This window comes from Fonsecaea monophora, assembly GCF_001642475.1.
Source record: "Fonsecaea monophora strain CBS 269.37 chromosome Unknown Scaff12, whole genome shotgun sequence".
NCBI lineage: Eukaryota > Fungi > Ascomycota > Eurotiomycetes > Chaetothyriales > Herpotrichiellaceae > Fonsecaea > Fonsecaea monophora.
In genome coordinates, this window is record NW_019173943.1 from 276,025 (window position 1) to 294,608 (window position 18,584).

General features: G+C 52.2%; 7 protein-coding genes across 7 annotated transcripts; 3 read left to right on the top strand and 4 right to left on the bottom strand.

Moving 5' to 3' along the window:
- Window positions 1–10: 10 nt before the first annotated feature.
- On the bottom strand, window positions 11–3,262 carry AYO21_02687 (hypothetical protein; the record flags this gene model as incomplete). The annotated part of the gene is made up of 7 exons (XM_022652664.1): window positions 11–247; window positions 759–1,519; window positions 1,577–2,467; window positions 2,535–2,595; window positions 2,653–2,833; window positions 2,890–3,020; window positions 3,083–3,262. The coding sequence occupies 7 exons, from the start codon at window positions 3,260–3,262 to the stop codon at window positions 11–13; spliced, it is 2,442 nt and encodes an 813-aa protein (XP_022515020.1).
- Window positions 3,263–4,017: 755 nt separating this feature from the next.
- On the top strand, window positions 4,018–4,452 carry AYO21_02688 (hypothetical protein; the record flags this gene model as incomplete). The annotated part of the gene is made up of 2 exons (XM_022652665.1): window positions 4,018–4,278; window positions 4,381–4,452. 2 exons carry the CDS (start codon window positions 4,018–4,020, stop codon window positions 4,450–4,452), a joined length of 333 nt encoding a protein of 110 aa, XP_022515021.1.
- Window positions 4,453–5,054: 602 nt separating this feature from the next.
- Window positions 5,055–6,834, bottom strand: AYO21_02689 (hypothetical protein; the record flags this gene model as incomplete). Its single annotated transcript, XM_022652666.1, has 6 exons — window positions 5,055–5,314; window positions 5,435–5,613; window positions 5,711–6,162; window positions 6,227–6,288; window positions 6,352–6,760; window positions 6,817–6,834. 6 exons carry the CDS (start codon window positions 6,832–6,834, stop codon window positions 5,055–5,057), a joined length of 1,380 nt encoding a protein of 459 aa, XP_022515022.1.
- Window positions 6,835–7,351: 517 nt separating this feature from the next.
- Window positions 7,352–7,959, top strand: AYO21_02690 (hypothetical protein; the record flags this gene model as incomplete). The annotated part of the gene is made up of 4 exons (XM_022652667.1): window positions 7,352–7,419; window positions 7,500–7,572; window positions 7,635–7,745; window positions 7,819–7,959. 4 exons carry the CDS (start codon window positions 7,352–7,354, stop codon window positions 7,957–7,959), a joined length of 393 nt encoding a protein of 130 aa, XP_022515023.1.
- A 45-nt stretch (window positions 7,960–8,004) lies between these two features.
- AYO21_02691 (Sensor protein GacS) lies at window positions 8,005–13,034 on the bottom strand (the record flags this gene model as incomplete). The annotated part of the gene is made up of 8 exons (XM_022652668.1): window positions 8,005–8,754; window positions 8,824–9,094; window positions 9,206–9,399; window positions 9,471–9,733; window positions 9,810–10,985; window positions 11,861–12,664; window positions 12,743–12,803; window positions 12,873–13,034. The coding sequence occupies 8 exons, from the start codon at window positions 13,032–13,034 to the stop codon at window positions 8,005–8,007; spliced, it is 3,681 nt and encodes a 1,226-aa protein (XP_022515024.1).
- Window positions 13,035–14,852: 1,818 nt separating this feature from the next.
- On the top strand, window positions 14,853–15,670 carry AYO21_02692 (hypothetical protein; the record flags this gene model as incomplete). Its single annotated transcript, XM_022652669.1, has 5 exons — window positions 14,853–15,035; window positions 15,106–15,159; window positions 15,224–15,325; window positions 15,385–15,444; window positions 15,509–15,670. The coding sequence occupies 5 exons, from the start codon at window positions 14,853–14,855 to the stop codon at window positions 15,668–15,670; spliced, it is 561 nt and encodes a 186-aa protein (XP_022515025.1).
- A 783-nt stretch (window positions 15,671–16,453) lies between these two features.
- Window positions 16,454–17,916, bottom strand: AYO21_02693 (hypothetical protein; the record flags this gene model as incomplete). Its single annotated transcript, XM_022652670.1, has 4 exons — window positions 16,454–16,861; window positions 16,929–17,233; window positions 17,286–17,475; window positions 17,536–17,916. The coding sequence occupies 4 exons, from the start codon at window positions 17,914–17,916 to the stop codon at window positions 16,454–16,456; spliced, it is 1,284 nt and encodes a 427-aa protein (XP_022515026.1).
- Between the last annotated feature and the right edge of the window lie 668 nt (window positions 17,917–18,584).

Below are 18,584 nucleotides of genomic sequence, written 5' to 3' on the forward strand. Positions count from 1 at the left end.
GCTTCATCACCTAGTACACAATGGCATCGGCTTTCTTCGCCCGCAAATCAGTGCTCTCCATGAACACAACACCCAATACACCAGCCAGTCTTTTCCAGACATCTTCAACTTCATCTTCGACATCATCATCGTCGTCGTCATCATCATCAAAAAGATCCTCTCCCGTCACATCCAAGAACCAGTCGACCAGCTCCACGAGCAGGAATAACGCCGGCGCGCCAGGATCCGATGCAGACTCCCTGTCAAGCTCGATGAGTAACAGTTACGGATCGTTTATGCGGTCCATATATACCAGGGGTCTGTGATCTGAACGTTCGAAAGTGCTCGTCATATGGAAGTTTATGGAGGGGTTTGGGCCGAGTTTTTGGTGGGCGAGAAACTGCGAGAACCAGGCTCAGATGGAGTGAGCTGTTTGGACAAGGCTTCGCGGGAACGAGGGGAGTTGTCCTTCTAAGGGAGATCGTCACAATACAATCTTGGTTCCCACTAGTCGACTTCCCTGTTTCCGATTCTCTATGATGTTCTTTGTCCGGCATTCGTGGTTTGAGACTGATTTTTCGAGAGTCGAGCTCGGAAGTGCAGATACTCATATCGGGTCGGCTCCCCATACCAGAGAAACACGGTAATATCATCTCACGGACTTTCTCGATCTGCGAGCTACGCCAGGAAAAAGCAATCCTTGTGATAAACGCACGCACAGGTCAGCCGGCTCGTCAAGCTCGTTTAGAGTGTTGGTGGCTCTGGTACAGCAAACTCACTTCGAACAGGCCGTGATCAGTCAAAAACATATCCCCCGTGGGGATTTCAAAACTCAATGGACTCTCGTCACTCGATGTCCAGTCCCATTGTTGGTCGAGGAGGACAGAGCTCGTCAAGTTTTCATCCCTCGCAAAATTGTCCGTGACGTGGTACGCGGGTTCAGTTCCGGTTTCTGCCTCTGCTTCGATGTCAAGCCCGTCGATGACCTGGAAATATTCCTCGCGCAAATCAAGTACACTAGGGTCTCCGGGTTGTACATGAGCCTGTTTGGTATTGCTCTTGGGTGCTTCGTGAGTATCAGGAGCGCGCGATTCTTGGAGCTGTTGGACGTCATTCAGATCTGCAGAGATGCTCTTTCGAGAAGACTGGAGAGAGGCGGAGCATTGTGGCAGTTGGTCAAACGCCATGGTTGCAATATGTCGGATCTGGGTGAGGGCTTCAGAGCTCGGGCAAACCTCACTGGAGCTAGAGTGTTTCTTCAAGAAATCCGACACCAGCCTCAAAGCTGTGGCCACATGGTGTGGGTAGGGGTCAATGCTGAGGAGGCACACCATGTCGTTGCGACGTGACCCTACCGTCGAGCCAAATACGGTTTGAAGAGAGACTTTACATTGCATTCCCAGCGAGATGATATTGATGGTCTCTTGTACTGCAGCCCATTGCGAGATGCCCAAGTTCGATATCAAATCTCGCCTGTCAAAGACATTCAGGGTGTCGTACAGGATCAGTAGTCCCAGGTGATAATGAAGAGCGAGAAGGTCTTGGAGCTCGTAAATTCTCGACATACGGATTCTGCAGAAGGACAGAGAGCACTTACACCAGTTGAGCTGGGCCTCGAAGTCGAGGAACAGCAATGCTCGCTTACACGCAGCGAGCAGCGGAGCATATGTGACGTCGTATCTGTGCATGCATTGGACAACGGCAGTCTGTGCACGGACAACGAGGTGTGGCTCATGGCGGTAATTGAACGCTTCGCGGAGCGAGGCGACCGCTTTCCAGAACAACCCTTTACAACCGCTGGCCGACTGAACTATCCAGATCGCGCGTTGATTGGTCACCTCGAAGCCGTTGAGTCGCCACGACTCCGTCTTGTCGTGAAATTCTTGCGCGGTTCTTTGTAGGAGCTGCACTGTACCCTCTTGTTCGAAGCCAAGGAGGCTTGCGTGGAGAATCGACGGTAGACCAGTGGTCAAGGACGCCGAAGTATCAAAGACGAAACCAGCCCAGTGTGCGATGGTCTCCCGGAGTTCGTAGCCCTCGTCAACTGTATCAGAGAGGTCGACTGCTGGTCCCGCTATTGCTCCTGCTCCTGTGAGCGCGGGCTTGGTTGTGATAGCAGCGGACTCGGAGCGGTTGACCTGTCTACGTCTTGCCCGGACACTCTGGAGCTGCCGCATCGCAATGTCAATGCACACTTCACCAATATTCCCGTTTGCGAGCTCTTGTTCCTCGAGACCCGGTGGCATGGGAGTCATTCCAAAGATATACAGTGCCAGTATCGATCTGTAGCAACGTCTCTGCAAGATGAGGAGGATTTTAGATCGTGCGTCCTGCCAAAGCTTGCTGGCCAGGTCGTTCAGCCTCTCCACTGAAACGGTAGTACCGGCAATGAGAGGGAGCCACCGGACACTGAATGCGTGGACGGCTACGTTCAACGCCTGGTTGACCACCGTGTCTGCTTTGACACAGACATTTCCTGGGGCTGGGACTGGATGTCAGGTTTCAACTTGGCCATCATGACCTCGGCACGGGCATTTCCATTCGTCCAAGCTCACAAACAGTCTGGAAATGATTGTTCTCGAGCCCTATGGGTCCATCCATTCTCATTAACGACTTCTTTTGCCTCTCCAGAGGACGGACACAAGAGAGACGGAAGGCAGGGTCTGGACTTACATCTGGAAGACCCGGGTATGGACAGCAGCCACTGCCGAGCCATACGCCGAGTGCGGTCTCAAAGATCGAGGAGAAGATGTGCCACATGGAGGCTTCGATCGAATCCTCACGTAGGTTGAACGCGCGGGCAACTCTTGAGGACGCGGTGGATCTTGAGGATGATGTTTCTCGGCTCAGAAATCTAGTTGTCTCTCAGACTTTGGCGTAAAGTCACAAAAGGAAAAAGATGATACTAACACAGACCGTCCGCCTTTATGTGTATCCCCCTCGTGCTCGAATGGCGGATGCACTGTGTCTTCTCCGTTCTCAACGCTGTCGACAGAAAACGCCGAGCTCGCACGTCGACGCCGCTTCGTGACCTGAAGCCACTAAACGACACACTATATCAGCCTCAATTCCACCGGTCCCGTAGAGATCAGAGTCGACTCACCTTGAAAGTGCAGGGCCGCTCTTTCCGGGCGCAGTTGGTGCATCTGCGATCGCGAAGGCCGCCAACAACGGCGGCCCCTCCTCCTTCTCGCTTGTGCACAGCATCGCAACGGATCCTTGAGGCCCGGCAGCCGTCACAGCTTGAATTTTGTTTTCGCGGAGGACGTGGCGTCTTTTCCATTTTGTCTCCCGAATGCTTTGACTCTTGCTTTTTTTTTTTTTAAGGTGAGGAGTAACAGTCAAGGAAGAAGAAAGACATAGCTGCGACGAGGATCTTGTCGCCGGGTCCGGCGGAGCCGAAGCAGGAGAAGCACGGTAGCGATATGCTCGGATCTTAGGCGCGAAGGCACTGGAGGGGCTTTCTACTTGTCAACTGACCAAAGCCCAGGAGCACCTCGTGGCCCCCTTTTCCGGACAGCCTCGAGTTGGACCGAGACCCACTTATTTCTCGCGTTAGTCTTCTTTGGGAAATATCAACATCGTCATTTCTCCGGAATCAGCTTGGAAGAGTTTCTTTCTCGTGATTCTCGAGATAGATTGGCAAGCAAAGAATCTCCTAAGAAGCACTATATGCGGGGTTGAGCGGGATCAAATGTCGGACGAGATTCTGGGGGCACCATGTTCGGGGACTACGTTGCTGCGAGGTTGTCGTTAGGGACTGGTAGGTCCAGGTCGAGACGCCTCCCAGCATCTCCTCAAGATCATCACTATACTCACACGTCTGCGATGGCTCTGGGACTCGGTTCCGAAGTGAATTCCTCCGCAAGATGGTGGGTTATGATGGGGTGCCGGGCATCTATTTCCCTGTCTGCCCTCTAGCGACCACAGGGGGTAGGATACTTCTATTGTCGATCTATATACTAAGGATGCCCCCGGTCTAGGTGTCGAATGACCGAGTTGTGATACCTTCCAAGGCTACTCACAGGTGCTGTGAAAATGTCACTCACGCCACTCCCCCATCCGCGCAGGATCGTCACCGGACACGACGACCAGGGGAAAGCGATCTTCCTCGCCGACTCGCGCATCCCCTTGGAAGTGACCAAGCTGGGCGCCAGCCTCGGCGTGCTCTGGGAGACGAAGAAAGTCCCGGCCGATAATTCTGGGAAGGATGATCCCGCAACGTCGAGGACGACGGATCTCGCGAATAAGAGCGGGGTGGTGCTCCGGGTTGTGGACATTGAGCCCGGTACGACGCAGGTAGGTTCGTCCTCCAATCGCCTCCCTAGTGATGTGGGCTTGAAAGAAGCGGGAGGAAAGTGTTCATCATCAGAAAGGAACAGAGACTCTAATTGTCGTCAGGCCAAGATGCTCTTCCACAGGACCGAGTCGCTCGACTTTGGGATTCTGTTCGATGGTCAAGTCTCATGGTGAGCTTCACCTCCAGCAACATCTACTGCAATTCCTTCTCATTACACCATATTCTATCCTCCTTCTTGGCCTATTCCTCGTTGCCGTTGTGTTCATTTTCTTTTACTGATCAGGGTTGGTGTTGTCGTCGAATAGCCGCGGAGCCGGTCAAAGTGGGAGACAAGGTGCTCGGGGCGCATGGATACCACAAGGACGATGTCGCGACGGGCGGAGCTCAAGAGGTCTAGTGTGAGTAACGGAATACTATCTTTATATTCGAATTCTCGTGTATTGCCAGTATTGCGATACAGTTTCAACACTTATCCAAGACATGTATTTCTGGATCTTGTATGTATTTACAAAGAATCAATGGTCCTACTACCCTAACGGATGTCAGAGATAGCAAGAAGTCTGGACAGAACCAATCGCTACCTCTGGTCATGGATACATCCATCTAGAGGTGTGCTTAGGCAAGGCATCCGCATGCTTGGGGGAGATTGTTCTGTGTGATTTAATCTTGCGGTGAACATGACAGTGCATGTCTTCCAGTTCAACCATTTTCTTTTTCTGAAAGTCATTCTTGAGCTCAAAACCTCAATGTCTCGCTCTATCATCGGGTCTCCCATTCATTTCCGGTGCCCACTCCTCGCCAAGTTGATGTAGCCGGACCTCAACGTCGTAAAGACACCCTGCGGATCATATTTCTCGCTGACCCGCACCAGTCTCGTCAGGTTCTCCTCGCCGTAGCTGGCAAACACGTCCTGATCGCCCGCCGCGTAGTTGAGGTAGACGTACCGGTGGAACTTGTTCTGTGCTGTCGCTGTCGCCGTCACGCGCTGGGTGAATGTCCGTGCGAGGGATTCGACGAGATCGTCGTCCGAGGGGTCTGTCCATGACCAGAGCAAGGATATCACTTTTCACACATGTTTAGACACTGACTTAGATGGATGATGGACAATGGATTGGAGAGCGAGAGGTTTTCCCAGCTTAGCACCAGGGCACTCACCGAACAGAGGTCCATCTTTCCTGCTGATGCCCAACGGATTCTCGGTCTCGTCCGACGGAAGCATTCGCGGAAGGAGAGGCTGTAGTAAGATCGCGGGCACAAAGTCCTTCACAGTATCTCTGTGTGGGTTGATAATGTCCTTGTAAATCGCCATGACTTGGTTGAGGACGCCCACGTCGCTTTTGACCGCCAACGCTAGTGTTTTCGACCTTTTTTTTCCCTTGGATGTTAGCAATTGACAGGCCTCTGCCTGGACGGCATCGAAGGAGGAGATACCTCAGCCCATGGGGATTATTCGCGTTCAACTCGACAGACAAGTCCGCGATGCTGCGGACCCTGGTCGACGACGCAATCGACGGCAAGGCCTTGAACCCGTCAAACACGGGCGGATCTTCCCGCGGTTGACCATGTGACAGAACCGCCGTGGTGACGAATTTGCCCATCGGCGCGACGTAGGCCGTGATGATGAAGGCTTCGGCGTAGATATCAGCGGACGACGAAGAGGGATCTTGGTTTTTACAGAACTGGTCCAGCAGGGCGATCGTCTCCGCCTCCGAGTCTTCGAGATACTGTTTCACCCCGCCCCAGATCCGGCCCTGCTCGAACGCGGCGAACTCGAATGTCGTCACGACCCCGAAATTCGTGCCTGCGCCGCGGAGAGCCCAGAAGAGGTCGGGATGGGATTCGCGTGTGGCGGTGACGATGTTGCCGTCGGCGAGGACGACCCGCTGGCCATTCATTAGGACACCTGCACGTCTGGATGGTCCTCGTCGGCTCGAGGTCGAGACATACCTCGTAGCTCTTGACATTGTCACACGCAAGCCCAAACCGGCTGGCTGCGAAGGAGATGCCTCCTAGAATGGGGCAGTCAGAGCTGGTTTTCGTCATTTCTTGTAGTCTCGATATAGATGTCTCACCTCCAAGGGTCAAGCCACCAACGCCGACAGTCGATATACGGCCCCCAGGCACACTGACTCCCTGCGTGTCAAGTCTGCCGTAGACGTCCCCCCACTTTGCCCCTGCGCCGACGAACACGGACTTGCGATCAGGGGCCACTTTCACCCCGTCGATCTTGCTCAGATCAATTAAGATGCCATCCTGGATGCTCGATGCGCCAGCGTAGACGCCATGTCCGCCCGCTTTCACGGCGAACGGGATCTGCTGGTCCCGCACGGTCTGGAGGATGGTGACGATATCTTTCGCGTCTTCCGGGAATACTTGGACAGCGGGGACCAGGGCTGCCGATTGGGCGGTGAAGTATTTCAGCTCGCCCGGCTGCGGTGCTGCGACTTTGTCCTTGCCCAATGTGTCGTGGAGTGTGGTGTACTGTCTAGCTCTTAGCACTTTGATATTGTTTTCCAGTTGGAGGGGCTCGTACTGACCACGTCTTTAGGCGCCATGGCTTGTGTGTTGTGGAGAAGATCGGGAATGCAGCAAAGAGGGCGCATCAATGATATTACCGCTTTATATACCAGACTTGCACGTCTGCAATGATCCTTCGCAACCTAAGCTAGTTCGTGGTTTGAGCATCTGAAATACTCCAAGTAACACGGGTGATTGATTCGGCTCCCGCCTGCGCTTCCCGGTTCCGGGAACCGGGAAGGCCGTAAACCCCATGGGACCCCAGCACCCCAGGTTTCCGCAAGTCCTAGTCTGTGCACAGGATCATGTGCCGCTGGAGAAAGCGGAGTCCATTGTGGAGCGCGTCGAAGGTCTCGTCACGGTACTCTATGTCGGGAGTTCCTCCGATCAGGTTGCCAGAACCGGATACAGATGAGGTCGCCCACGGTAATACCACCCTTTCAGGAAATAGATACATAAACCGCTTGTAATCTCCTTTCAATCTCGCCTCTCTCACCTTTATAACCCCAAAACTTTCATTCCCCCTGAAGTACAACCTCACAAGTGATGACAGCCATGCCCTGCAAGCTACAGATCCTCATCAACAAGCAAGACCACCTCAGCGACGAGGAGTTCCACCATTAGTAAGTTCTTCCAAGGCGACATTGCACTGGCACAGGTACACACAATATACAAAGTCACCGCTTGACTGACCTCGTCACAGCTGGTCCGTCGAGCACCCCAAGATCTGGCTCAGTACCGAGATTGTCAAGAAGAAGATCATCACATACTCTCAGGTTTGAGTGTTCCGAGCACAGCACTGGCGAGGGATCCACCATGGGACTGACTGGTCAAAAAGTTCCATGTCGACAAAAAGGCCACGGCGGTCCTGACCGACTTTGGCGTCGATATCGGTCAGTGGGATGGCATCGTGACCATGGTGGCGGAAAACATGGACGAGTTGTTGAGCGTAAGAATGATCCATTTTCTCTCAAAAAGTCCGTTGGAACACAGATCTGTTGACGAAACTTTTCAATATCAAGGTCTTTGCGGACGAAGAGTATCTGCGCGTGGTGGTGCCTGATGAGAAGAAGTTCCTGAAACGCGAGACGGCCATAATGATGATTGGAGAGGATCATCCAAAGAAGGTCGATGGAAAGGTCGTGGTAGATATTGGGAGGTAGAGTTATAGAACTAACTTATCTCTTGCCGGGCGACTCAACCTTTCTTCAGGTCTGCTTCTTGTATTTGAACCTCTTCAAAAGCGTCGTCAATGCCTTCTCTGCTGCTTCCTTGGTTGGTACCGTGCCGGGAAACCCGAACTCGTCCCAAACGGCTTTCTGGACCTCGGGCCGCTTCCGCAGGTAGTGCATACAGGCCCCCTCGATGTAACGCTCCTTTATGATGCCGCCGTCGTACCAGAAGGCGCGGTCCAGGATCAGGAGCACTTCCAGACAGATGGCGATCATCTCAATGGACACGAGGTACGTTCGAACCGCAACGGTGACGGCGACGTGAGCACCTCCAGCGAGCCACAACACAGGAGCTAATGACATGGCGGTTCCTGCGGCCATTGCTGTGTCACTGAGGGCCGCTCCGAAGATCGTCGCGCTCATGAAGGAGCCGCCGAAGATTCCGAGGAGACTGCCCGAGTCATTTTTGACCGGCTTGGGCACCTTCAGCGCGTTGCTGATGATGGAATCAAGGGCAACGGGATCAGGCTCGGTGTAATCGTATAACGTGGCAATGGCACGAATGGCCTTTGACAGGAGTTGCGACTTCTTGTCTTTCGAGCCAAAGAACTGGAAGTTGGGTCGATGTCGACCAAATTCTCGTACGGCGGCTTGGATGGCTCGTTTGTGCCGATCCTGGACGAATCGCTTCTGCGCCGATCGATGTATGTCGGCAACGATCTCGCTGGTCAATTGGGCATATGAGGCAGTAATCAAAGTCCTGATCGACTGTGTACCGCCTGAATCCTATCAGCGACGAGATCCAGAAGATTGAATGCCTGTCTAGAAGGGAAACGTACTTGCTGTGACACTCACAAAGATGGTGGACCCGATTCTTGGAAATCGTTGTCTCCACTCCGCGGCCATTGACTCTGTTCTCTGGGTATATCTCGTAGAGACGAGCGGCCGCAGGTTCTGTCTCAAGGCGTCGGGTAGGTCTCCCCATCGGTAGATCTCGTTGAGTTCCTGGTGACCCTCGTCGATCAATCTATTTCTGTTCTCGTCAAACACCGCCGTCTCAACGTCGGAGAGCAGCTTATCACTCATGGTAAAGACGTGAACCAGAGGGATTCGTCCAAGGTTCGTCCTGAAGAACCTTGTATCGCTTCCTTGAATTCTGGGGTTGTCCGTTGAAGTACAATACCTTGTAACCATGTCAAAAGCGAAAACAGTGGCATTCTTTGCTCCGGCAACTCACCATATACAATGGAGCTGGTCTTGTAGGCCAGGCTTCTGCCCACATTCGGACACAAAGCTCTCGACATCGCGTACTTCATTGTCGGTACCAGTCTGAAACCCTCTAGCATCGTGTAATGACAATGGAGGGTTGCCACCGGTGATAGCCTCTCGTATTCGACTTCGTCCCATCCTTGCACCGTGCTCCGGAACTGTCTAGGCCACCGTCAGAGTCAACATGAGGACCCATGGAGTGCAGCCAGTGCGACTGGTAAGGTCTTACTCACTGCTATTCGGCCAACAACTTTGTTTATCAGTGCAGATTTTCCAGCATGCGTATGCCCTGCCACCAAGACTCGAGGTATATCTGGGGCCATTGCACCGTGGATCTCGTCATGTATGTTCCACAGCGCTCGGTGTTCGCGAATGATCAATCGTTCTGTGTCTCGCAGTTCCTTTTCGAAAGTCCACCCGTTGACCAGCTGAACCACTCCAGGGTTCTTGTGGTCAAGATAATACACAGAGGGGTGAATGAAGACACCGTGAGGGCCTAAGTCAATCATCACACAGGTGAATACCGTGCACCCACGCTTCCAGTCCGGGTAAGAGGACATTGGTATACTTACTGTTTGGAAGATAGCCAACTAGCACTCCGTCTTTGAATATGAGTCGGTCGTCCTTTCCCGGGATGTCGATTCCAAAGTCAAGACTGGCGTTGAGTCCAGGCCTTTTCATTGCACTTGTCAAATCTGCCACAGATGATTTTATCCCGTTCTTGTACCGGATCTCCCTCATTGGGACACCGCGTGGGAAGATGAGGTGTGATGGATCCGTGACATTTGACCCTTCCAGCCGTTGAAACCCAGCTTTGAATCCGTACTTCTCGGCCTCGCTGACGATCCACTGCAGCGGCCACAGAGCCAAGCCGTCTTCCTCGCATCCCCCACAAAGATTGCCATGTGTGCCGACGAACCAGGCCTCCTGAAGACTTCGTGAGCCATCCAAATCGTCTAGATCTGTGGACGGGAACCGGGTAGGCCGATACGCATTCCTGCGCTCAAACAGAGCAAGCGCATGCCGCGCGTGCAAAGTCGTTCTCAGAAGACCCATGTCATTGAGACCTTCGTCATCCAGGGCCTTGACTGTGTCAAACAAGCCGAGAAACTTGATTGAGGGACTGGGTCGGGTGTGGTGTGATCGATGTGCAAACACAGAGTTCCGCAACAGGTCGTCACTCGTCTTTGCGGCGTGATAAAGTTGTAGGGACTTGTGGAAAACGTCGTCAAAGTCAGGGTCATGGGCACGCAACGCTCCCAGGTGGTGCAGTAGACCAGCAACGGCACGGACGACGAAAGCGCCTCGGCTTGAGCCGAAGAGAAAGATTTCATCCTGGGATGGGCACAACTTGCAGCATCGCTTGTAGATCTCTTTGATTTTGGACTCGTAGCCGCTTCTCCCTTTCCCGGTCACTCCAGAGACGAGGCGCTCGATGGGGCCATCGACGGCACCTATACCGTCGACAATCGGGTGTCGTTGCTGCGACCAGGTCTTCCCGGTTGAGTCCTTGACTTCTCCCACAGCTGCCATCATCCATAGCCGACTGATGTTTGTAGCGTTACCTTGGGGGGCCCCAATTGCTCCGTCTGGAGTCAACCAAGTGCCATCTGCGCAGATAATGAGGCGGACAGGGTGATGCGCAGTGCCGCAGTCACGACACGGGCTCGTCTCTCGATTACTTTCCGGATCAGCGATGGTAGCCGATGGTCCCGGGGATTCTTCTCTGGTCATGTTGGAGACTGCGGCTTTCGTCTTGTAGTAGAATTCGACAAGGCACAAGGATAAAACTGTACTCCAGCCTTACTCAGCCTTGCGTGTCTGTGACGTTTCTCACTATACCGAGCCAATATTCCACGATTTGTTGTGGTAGTGGAATCTAAGCCGCACGAGGCTCAGTCTTTCTTTAATGGAAAGGACAAGAGGAGGACCATCAACGACGAGTTCACAACAGAAAAAAGAAAAAGACTGGCCTCCTCCCAACTGGTGCGGCTGAGAGGAGGGAAATACTTGTACAACTTTCCCCTCTTTTTCAGCCGCGGTCCACATGCATGCATGCAATCCATCATGATAAGGCGGTTCACATTCAGCCTTATTTCTGATCGTTGCCTTGCGCTTCACAGCCTTACTCGCACATCCTGACGCCTCGGCATTGTGCATTGACTGGTTTCGGGGTGGTCTGTGTATTTGCAAATCACTTGTAATCAGCTGGATAGGTTTGTGGAAAGGGGGTTTCACCTCGATGGTACATTTCCTCGGAGGGTTGGCGAGATAGCTGGAGGTGTACCGAGTAGGCAAGTACCTCTGTAGGTAGGCACGCACCCAATGGGTGACAAAATTCTGTCCCCACTATTATTAGGGTATTCTTACCGGATTTCCTGCCTCACTGGGGACGGAATTCTGTCACCACTGGGTGGTGGGACGCGTGGCACGTAGGGTCACTAAGATTATGTAATGAAGGCCACGCTAAACCCTTGGGGGCTTTAGTCGGAGGCTCCAATAATTATTCGATAGTACATAACCAGTCAGATAAGGTCCCTAGGATCCAGCAGAATTCACTATGTTCCAATATAAAGTCACACTGAGTCTCTACTTCTATCAGATTTGGAGTTAGAGCACCAACCTGCTGCTTTAGCCTCGGGACTGTCAAGCTCGCTGTACCTGGGCGCGTCTCCTTCCTCCACTGTCGGCAATTCGTGCACCGGCTTGGGCTGGCCGTCCAGCTCGGCCCTCTCGTAAATTTTACTTGGTAATGTCGTCGCCGTGTTTGTCCCTACTGGAGCTCCAGTTCCAGTACCAGCGACCGTGGCTGGCGTTACATAAGTCGCATCCTTGCCATCTCCAAGGCCCTTTTCGTGGTTGGACGGGACCAAGGAATTCGATCCTTGACGCGTACGAGTATGTGTACGCTTGCGTCGTCGCAGGAACCAGATCGCCAGGCCTGCTAGACCCAGCGCTGCGAGAACGCCGATGACGAGTCCAGCGATGGCGCCACCACTTAGACCAGAGCCGCTACCACCGCCACCGCTACCGAGCAAAGAAGGATCCGTCAAGTTGCCCGGTTGAGACGTTGCGGTAGTAGCAGCGGCGCCAGAACCGCCAGCGGACCTTGTCGTGTCTGTCGTGCCTGTCGTGCCCGCCGTGGTAGTCGATGTATTGTAAGTTGATACAGGGTTTCCAGTACCAGTTGTACCGCCAGCAGATGTGGTAATATATGGCGACGCAGTCGAACTAGAACCACCTTGCGAAGTCGTCGCACTAGGAAGAGGGGTCGTAGCACTTCGTCCCGACTCGTCGATGATATTTATCGGGGCCGAGTCGACGGTCTGAGTCCCTTGAATCAGGCGCAAGCTGTAATATCCCCCATCATTGTCACCGATGTCGACATCCCACTCGAATTGTTGAACAATGCCGTCGTCATCATCAGCTGCGTGAACCAAAAACATGTAAGTCGGCTTGAAGCAGTTACTAGTGCATGAGCAGGAGCGGAGATTTGTTAACTTACAATCGTCGTTAAAGACATCATCAATGACCCTCCCATCTTGGACCAAATCCACGGCGATAGGCTAAAAACGGTTGAGAAGTCGCATTCCGATGATTTGCAATGGAAATAAGTTGAACAAGCCAGAACGTACCGTCATTCCATCTCCGCCCGTCCAAGATATGAAGATTTCTGCACCTTCGTTGATTGACTCGGGAACATTGGAAAACTGAAGCGACTGAGCCTGGCCTTGACTTTGACGCAGCCAGATGACCCAGAGAAGAAGCACGGGGATGGGGATGCTCGACCAGGGCATATTCCTCGGTACATGAGAAAGCCCTCTTGCCTTTTCAGAATGAATAGTTTTGGTTTGAATCACGAGTAAAACAACTCCACGTCAAGTGCACACCTGCACAGACAAGACGTAAAAGGGAGTCCTGAGGCATTATTTCAACGATAATCACAACAATAATTCAGTGCATTCTGGTCCTCACTGATGGCTGAGTTGCAAATGTATTTCGGGATGGGATAGCCAGTAAATTCCAAGACACAAATGCTTGATGACCCACAACAAGCGTGGCTGTGTGGTCTTGTGCTGTCTTGTGGTGGACTGAATCAAGCTCTTGGTCGCTAGGCATGCTAGACTGACTCGTCAGCTACAAAGGAAAAGTTGGTAGAGGACGTGGAGCTTGCCATGGAACCTGGATCAAATTCATGGGTCATTCTTCTTATCTCATGCACGGAGTACCTTGACTGCCATTTTGCCTCTATAGCACTTTGCATGCTTGAAGCTATTCTTAGATCCGTCTCTTTTGATGAACCTGGGCACTGCACAAACTCCGAGCCCCCTCATTCTATGTGCACTATCCAGGAGCTTTTAGGAAATATAGAAAGATCCCCACACAGTTTTTCCTGTTTGCGGCAAGTCCCGCTGTGCGTTTCGGAACACCGCGGCGAGGGTGAGGGCGGTTTTGTCAAGCATTGGCACACGTCGGGCATGAAAACTTTTCAATCCGATCCGCAGGTATGATTGCTTTGCGATTTTGCAGCTGAGGAAAGCAGCAATGGGGGCCAAATACCTGTATCGTGATTCACTCGGGGGAAAAGGCGACATATGGACAGTCAAATGCTCGACTGCGCATGAGTGTGATGATGCTGAACCTAGAGCCGTTGCTTCTGATCCTCGTGTCACACGATATCCGGCCAAAGCCAGAGAGGTGGAGGGCTCAATATCCCAAGCAGCATCAGGATATCTGTGATTAAAGGTGAATTGCACAAGTGACATGAGGCACACGCCAAAAATCGGCCCAGGAGTGACGAACGCAACTGTCTCCATTCGAATCACAGCCTCACCAGGCTGCGCCTGTCCTTGGAAAATCATCGAACTCGTCGCTATGGACATCTCGTGTCCGGCCCCATAGTGGCCTTCGGGCAGAAAGACTGTCTTGGTGAAGGCGACCAGAACTTGGAGGACTGCTCCATGGGTCATTGGTGAAGAAAGAAAGACAATACATGCACAGACTTCGAAGAACAGACAAAGTACCACCTATAGTGGACATCTTGGACTTGCGGGACCTGGCTTTCTGAGCCGTGGCTCAGCAATTATACGTATACTGTAGACTCAATGACCCCTAAAATAGCATCAACAGTCCATGTATAGTCCTTTGCTGTTGCGCAATACACTTGAGCTTGGTCTTGGGCTGCGCAAGGTATACGTCCAAACGTACCCTCTTGACGTGTTCAATGGCCAATTCGATTCTGAACAGAGAAAGTCAATTCAAGGTGATCACGCGACAGTGATTGGATCGGATTGGAGGGGATATGACAACGAATGATGGAGAACTCGCAGCAGCACTGCCACCGCTCTTGCCAACGAAGTCTTGGAGTATTGGCGAAGAAGGGATTTGGCAAATCGTTACTTTCTCTGGCCTTGTGTTCGATGATCCTACACTAGAATTCAACTTAAAAGTATCCAAGTCACAACTCAGTCTATATAAAAGATGTCTCTCCCGGCAGGTTGGGCACAGTCACTCACATCAAGCCAAACTCGTCCCTCTGAAAAGCACAATTCTTTATCAAAAGCAAGAAGCAGAGTCTCAACAGAAAGACTTTCCCTACATCCAAAAAAGCAAACATGAAAGCATCTGCTGTGGTCATGACAACCCTGTTGGCTGGTGCCGTTCTTGCCCTACCAACGGCGCCAGCACCAGTCGACTCTTCCAAACACCTGGCGACTCGCGACACGAATGTTGATGCGTTGAGAGCGACTCATTATGCCAGGGGGGTGGGACAGTCCCTCGATATCAGGGATGATCCGGTATGTCACTCTTGAAGAGCTGTGGCCTCATCTCGCATTACATTGTGGAGGATTGCTAACATCGTCCAAGGATACCACCGATGGGGAAGTCACAGACGATCTCGGAAGCGACACAGATGACGAGGTGAGTACTTACATTGGATCTTTCTTCTCCCCTAAGCTGCACCGATCCTAACTGGGCATTGTAGCGCCGAAAAGGAAAGCTTACGCGAGCGGTTCGCAAGCGGTCAGCGCGGAGATCCAGCTCATCCTCTTTTGCAAGGAAAGACAAGAGACGTCCGGATGATACAGTGAGATCTGGCCCCTTTTACGAAGTACGATTTTGTCACCAGTTCTAACGATATGCAAGGACAGTGAGCATAGTGACGGAATCGACACTGACAATGACAGTGATAGCGATGATGACAAGGTATATCCCTAAACACCTCCACGTTCGCTAGAGCCCCGTTGATATTAACTTGAGTCTCTTCTAGAAACATCGCAAGCGAGCCGTGGCCGTCAAAAAGGCAAGACGCGCAAATCGTACTAGACGCACCGCCAACAACAAGAAACGCGATGACGATACCACCGACAACGATAGCCCAACTGACGGCGAGGATATTCATACTGACCACACTGCCAGCGACACTGACTAGGTCTCTGTCCTGCAAGCACTTTATCGTATCATATCTAGGGGTCGATTTTTGTCGAGGACGATGAAATTTCATAGGCTCACCGCATTTCGGAGGAAGTCGCTCGTTAATTTGAAGGAGGAATTTCCAACTCACTTGCCACTCATTTCTTTGTTTTGCTCGGGACATACCGTATGTACTCAATGCGGTGGAATTTGGACAAAGCTTTCTTTCTAATTCCCGATTGCTTCGGCAGACAACGTTTGGGTGTCTAAAACCCCTCTTCCCGAGTCCTGATACGTAGTAGCTCTTTAGAATCACCGAAAGGGTGGGCCTTTGGTTGCCAGAATTGTTTACACCTGCTCCCTTCTGCAGGTGAAAAATCCAATGCGCTGAACATGCTCCATTTCCTCGACATCTACAAGAACCTCCGAGGTGTAACTATATCCAAGCAACCTCGGTTCGCTAGCTGCAGGACGCTGCAAGTTTAAGAGCTGCTGGAGCATAGAACTATTGGCTCTATCGCATAGTGCCTGTAGTGAGAGGTGTCGGTCGTCATGAACAACACTGTGCTCTTCTGTCAAGGTAGTCATGTGGTCAGAGAGGCTGACTGTCGTCTCTAGAAAGGAATGACGGTACAGGTGGTGTGACTAGTGACGGCTGCGCTCCACCAACAATACAACTAGACAGAGCTCTATCCATCGCAATCGTTCGTGTCGCTGCATCTAGGCTGACACCTGGTCTGACTTTGTCCCCATCATTGAGAACCCCCCCGAGCGAACACCTTGCCATGAGTAGCTCCGCGTCCTACCCCAGCAGCGCAGCCTGCGGAATCAAGATCGCCCACTCCCCGTTGAGGTCCTCGACCGTCAACGTCCACTCATTTTCGTCCAACTCGACTTCAAATTCACCGAGGCCAGAAGTGATAAAGGTATTGGTCGCGGGATCCAATTTTCCAATGACACCTTGGTTGACGTCAACAAGCCTTTTGACTTGCTCGCTATAAATGTAATCAACTTTGACAATATCGGTGGCTGGATTAGTGGCGGTATCGGTAGCGACCTGGAAGGTGGTGCGGTCGACAAAGAGAAACCCGGCGGGTGGACTGGCTGGATTCGCATTCTGCGTCACGGTGATGGCGTTGGCATTCGTGCCGTTGTACTCCACTTCCAGAGCTCCGGCGGCCTGAGGTGTGAGGAACACTGTTAGTCGTGTCTGTTGTGTTGATAAATGGGAGAGTGTGCTGTGCTGTGCGAGGGAGATACGGAAGGCAAGAACTTACACTCTCAGGGAACAAGATATCGGTCTTGACGTTGCCACCAGGGACGGCGATCGCAGTTTCGAAAGTACCATTCACGTTCACTTCCTCTCCTGGTGTCTCTTCCGCCGCTGCTTGCGACGCAACAGCCGCTTGTGACACAAATATTCCCCACTCTCCATTCATGTCGGCGACAGTCAACGACAGCTCATTTTCCTCAGCTTCAAATTCTAGCTCGCCCAGAGCAGTGTCTATCACGAACTGGCAGCCATCGGCCGAGAGTTTGCCAACTTGAGCTTGGGCAATGTTTGCCGCCACAACCGCAGGATCTGTCGGAATAGTTAGTATTTGGGAGAAGAGCTTGTTGCAGTGAAGCCTTACTTGCGACGTTGAAGATGTAGTCAACCTTTTGTAGAGTGAGACCCTGAGTTCCTCCGGCCAAATTCACGATAAAAGAAGAAGGTTCAAGGGCGACGAAGCCTGTCGGAGGCGGAGCCGGGGTCTTGTTCTCCCTCACGTTGAGGGTTCTACCGTCTCGGTTTTTGAACTCAATTTCGAGGCTTCCGATTGCCTGGTCATGACTTAGTGAACGCGAAGATGACTTGGTAGGATGTGGACATCCTTCGCTTACCGATGGTGGATAGAGGACGTCTGTCTGAATATCACCACCCTGTAAGGCTACAGCCTGACCAAATGTGCCATTGATATTGATTTTTTCGGCTGTTTCTCCTCCCGCGGCAGCGTTGACTGGCGCAGTTCCTGGCGCGGGACAGGAGGTAGCAGTGGCAGCTGAAGGAGCCCTCGTCGAACTGACTGCAGTCATTGCTCTGCTTCTGCGCTCATCCAAGTGACGTCTTTTGATAGCTGGAGGCGCGGGAAGGGCATCGGGTAGGCGGAGATTGGACACAGCAGCCCGCTTAGCTTGCACCAATACCGCAGGTCCAGCCAACGGCATCGGAGCAGCAAGCAGACTCAAGAACTGAGACAGGAATATCAATGAAAGAAATAACATGATGACAGCAGTGTAGGAGTAGAGGACAGCTCCAAGACAAATGACGAGACAAGCAGTGTGGAAAGAGTGTGACACGAAAGAAAGGAAGGCTGGGCCAGCAGCTCAAAAGAATATAACAGACTCGGAAAACGATGTGCTGTATCAACACGTTTCTTGACAAGATTTTGCAAAGCGGCTGGACTCTATATAGTGAGTCCTCTACAGACGTTCATCACGGGCAACGGGTCCCTCGGAGTGAGAGATGAACACTCATCTGGTGGATCCTACATGACACCCGCTATCACAAGAGCAATTTCAAAGACGTGTCAAGTTACTCTAGAGGATACATACCTCCTCCTAGTAGCTAGCTAGACTTGTGCATAGAAATCATCCGTCAACACAGGAGTTACTTTCATAACCTAGCGCCGCCTCCTCTACGCAAAGGTCTCTACGCGGACTTGTCGCCAGGCTGTGTCCGAAAGAGGCAAGATCAAGTTAATGCCAAGACATTCCACCCCGCCGCCAAGCACAAACGTCGTCGCGGAATGAGTGACGCAAGCAAATTCGACTCGCACTTGGCTTTCACTTCTAATCGTATACTGCTTGGCAGGGCAATTGAAGACGAAGCTCCACGTGGCTCAATGCCCTCGCCAGTACTTGCGATAATCGGAACTTAGCAGTGAACAACC